The sequence below is a fragment of the Protobothrops mucrosquamatus genome, unplaced genomic scaffold (genome assembly GCF_001527695.2).
Source record: "Protobothrops mucrosquamatus isolate PMUCROS unplaced genomic scaffold, P.Mucros_1.0 scaffold1483, whole genome shotgun sequence".
Taxonomy (NCBI): Eukaryota; Metazoa; Chordata; class Lepidosauria; order Squamata; family Viperidae; genus Protobothrops; species Protobothrops mucrosquamatus.
Genome location: NW_015387660.1, coordinates 6,107 through 8,009, shown reverse-complemented (window position 1 = coordinate 8,009; position 1,903 = coordinate 6,107). Strand labels below are relative to the sequence as shown.

Below are 1,903 nucleotides of genomic sequence, written 5' to 3'. Positions count from 1 at the left end.
CGCCTACATCGTCCATATAGGACGACTCGGGAACTCAACTCCTACCCCGGGCAGCTCACCTATCCCCTTATGCCCAGGGGAAAGGTATCAAGCCGTTTGACAGCTGATGCTGGCTGTCAAACCGGCTTTTACGCAAAACAGGCGGGAGGCAGCAAACAGCTGCGACCGACGAAATCGCCTGCCACCGGAAGTCTCCACTTTAAAAATATTTTTTATTCCAGGTAGGCAAAGCTATGTCCTCAAATGAGACAGCAGCATACGAGATCATGAAAAGCCTGGATGTGGATTATGTATTAATAATTTTTGGAGGTGTAATTGGCTATTCTGGTGATGATATTAACAAATTTTTATGGATGGTAAGGATAGCAGAAGGAGAACATCCTAAAGATATTAGGGTAAGTCAAAATGGTTTTAAAAATGTGTACATAGCAACATGCAATTTTCCTGCCTTGGCTTGTTTGCATAATCTGGCAAGACTTTGTGTATAATACTTTCATCTTTCTGTAAAAGATATTATAAGATAAGTTCACTGCCTTGAGTTATTTGTAAACAAAAGTAATATAGGCAGAATATAAATAAAATAAATATTAGTTACTTGTGTATTTGTCACACCTGATATACAATATATCCAATACAGCCAAAAGTGAAGATGAACTGAAAATGTATTGTAACTTAGTCTTATAGCAGACATGTCAAACTCGTGACATCACATGACATCGCGCAACATATCGGGACAGTTTTGCCATTGCCGGCAATGGGGTGGGCGCAGCTTCCGTGTGACAGGTCCGGCTCGTGGACCGGCAGTTTGACACCCCTGTCTTATAGCATGAAAAAAATTAGAACTACCCTCAGTCACTGGGGTTTTTTACCTATTAGTTGTTTACAGAAATTGCTGATTATTGGATTTTTATTCTGTTTCATCTTGTTTCCCTGAACTGACTTGTATAATAATTTCATTTCCTTCTTTTTGTTAAAGGAAAGTGACTACTTTACTCCACAAGGAGAGTTTAGAGTTGATAAAGTAGGATCTCCAATCTTGCTGAACTGTCTTATGTATAAAATGTCATACTACAGATTTGGAGAAATGCAGGTTAGTCTCATGTATTCAGGTGCAGCCTTAATAGTAATGCTTCTTCACATTCTATGTGTATCCCTGATAATACATTCCACAACTATTGTGCTTGCTTAAAATTATTATTAGGCCTTTCTATAATTGATAAAAATGAAGAGCTATCTTAAGTAGTCCTAAAAAGGGAAAGAAATAAATCTCTTCCTTGTAATGAAGGATAAGCATGCAAGCCCACAGAATATTTTCTGTATCAATCCTTTTACCAACTGTACTAGTTACCATTTTTGTTGCTGAGCTCAATTAAAGGTTTGTTTTTTACCTCTAAAAAGCTTGGGGCTGAGTTGGTTTCAGAATTTCATTGTGCCTTTATGTTTCCTTGTCAGCTAAGATGTAGCAAATGGATACTAGTTAGAAGGTTGTCTTAATGGCATTTAACTCTCTCACTGGTAAAATCTTTTAAAGGGATACAAATTAATTTTATTCCAAACTGCATTCTCCTGGTCTCCTGCTTATTATCAGTGGCAGTGATTGATCTGTGTTTATAACTTTTATATTTTATGATTGGTAGTTTAATAAAAGTTTATTGGCCATAATTCAAAATTGAAATACAAGATTACTTTCTAGTTGGGGGAGGGGATTCTGTCAAAATCCTTGATATTTTGTTCCCTTTTTTGTACTGGAACTGCTTATTAATTTTATATTTAATTTATATAATTTAGTGCTGGACTACACTGTATGTGTCAGGGCCTACTTCAAAACCTTATCCTAAGAAAGCAGGACTCTTGGAGCAGTTTCTTCCAAAAGGAACTTTTATTAGGAGAAGCTGATAGCAGG

General features: G+C 36.8%; 1 protein-coding gene across 1 annotated transcript in view; it reads left to right on the top strand.

Annotated features, from left to right (window-relative positions):
* Window positions 1-1,340, top strand: part of LOC107293036 (dolichyl-diphosphooligosaccharide--protein glycosyltransferase subunit STT3B-like) — a 51,221-nt gene extending 49,881 nt beyond the window's left edge. The window contains exons 8-9 of the mRNA XM_015822165.1: window positions 222-395; window positions 977-1,340. Of these exons, the coding sequence (XP_015677651.1) occupies window positions 222-395; window positions 977-1,189 (387 nt within the window). The 3' untranslated portion in view covers window positions 1,190-1,340. The remainder of the gene's footprint in view (window positions 1-221; window positions 396-976) is intronic.
* The last annotated feature ends 563 nt before the right edge of the window (window positions 1,341-1,903 follow it).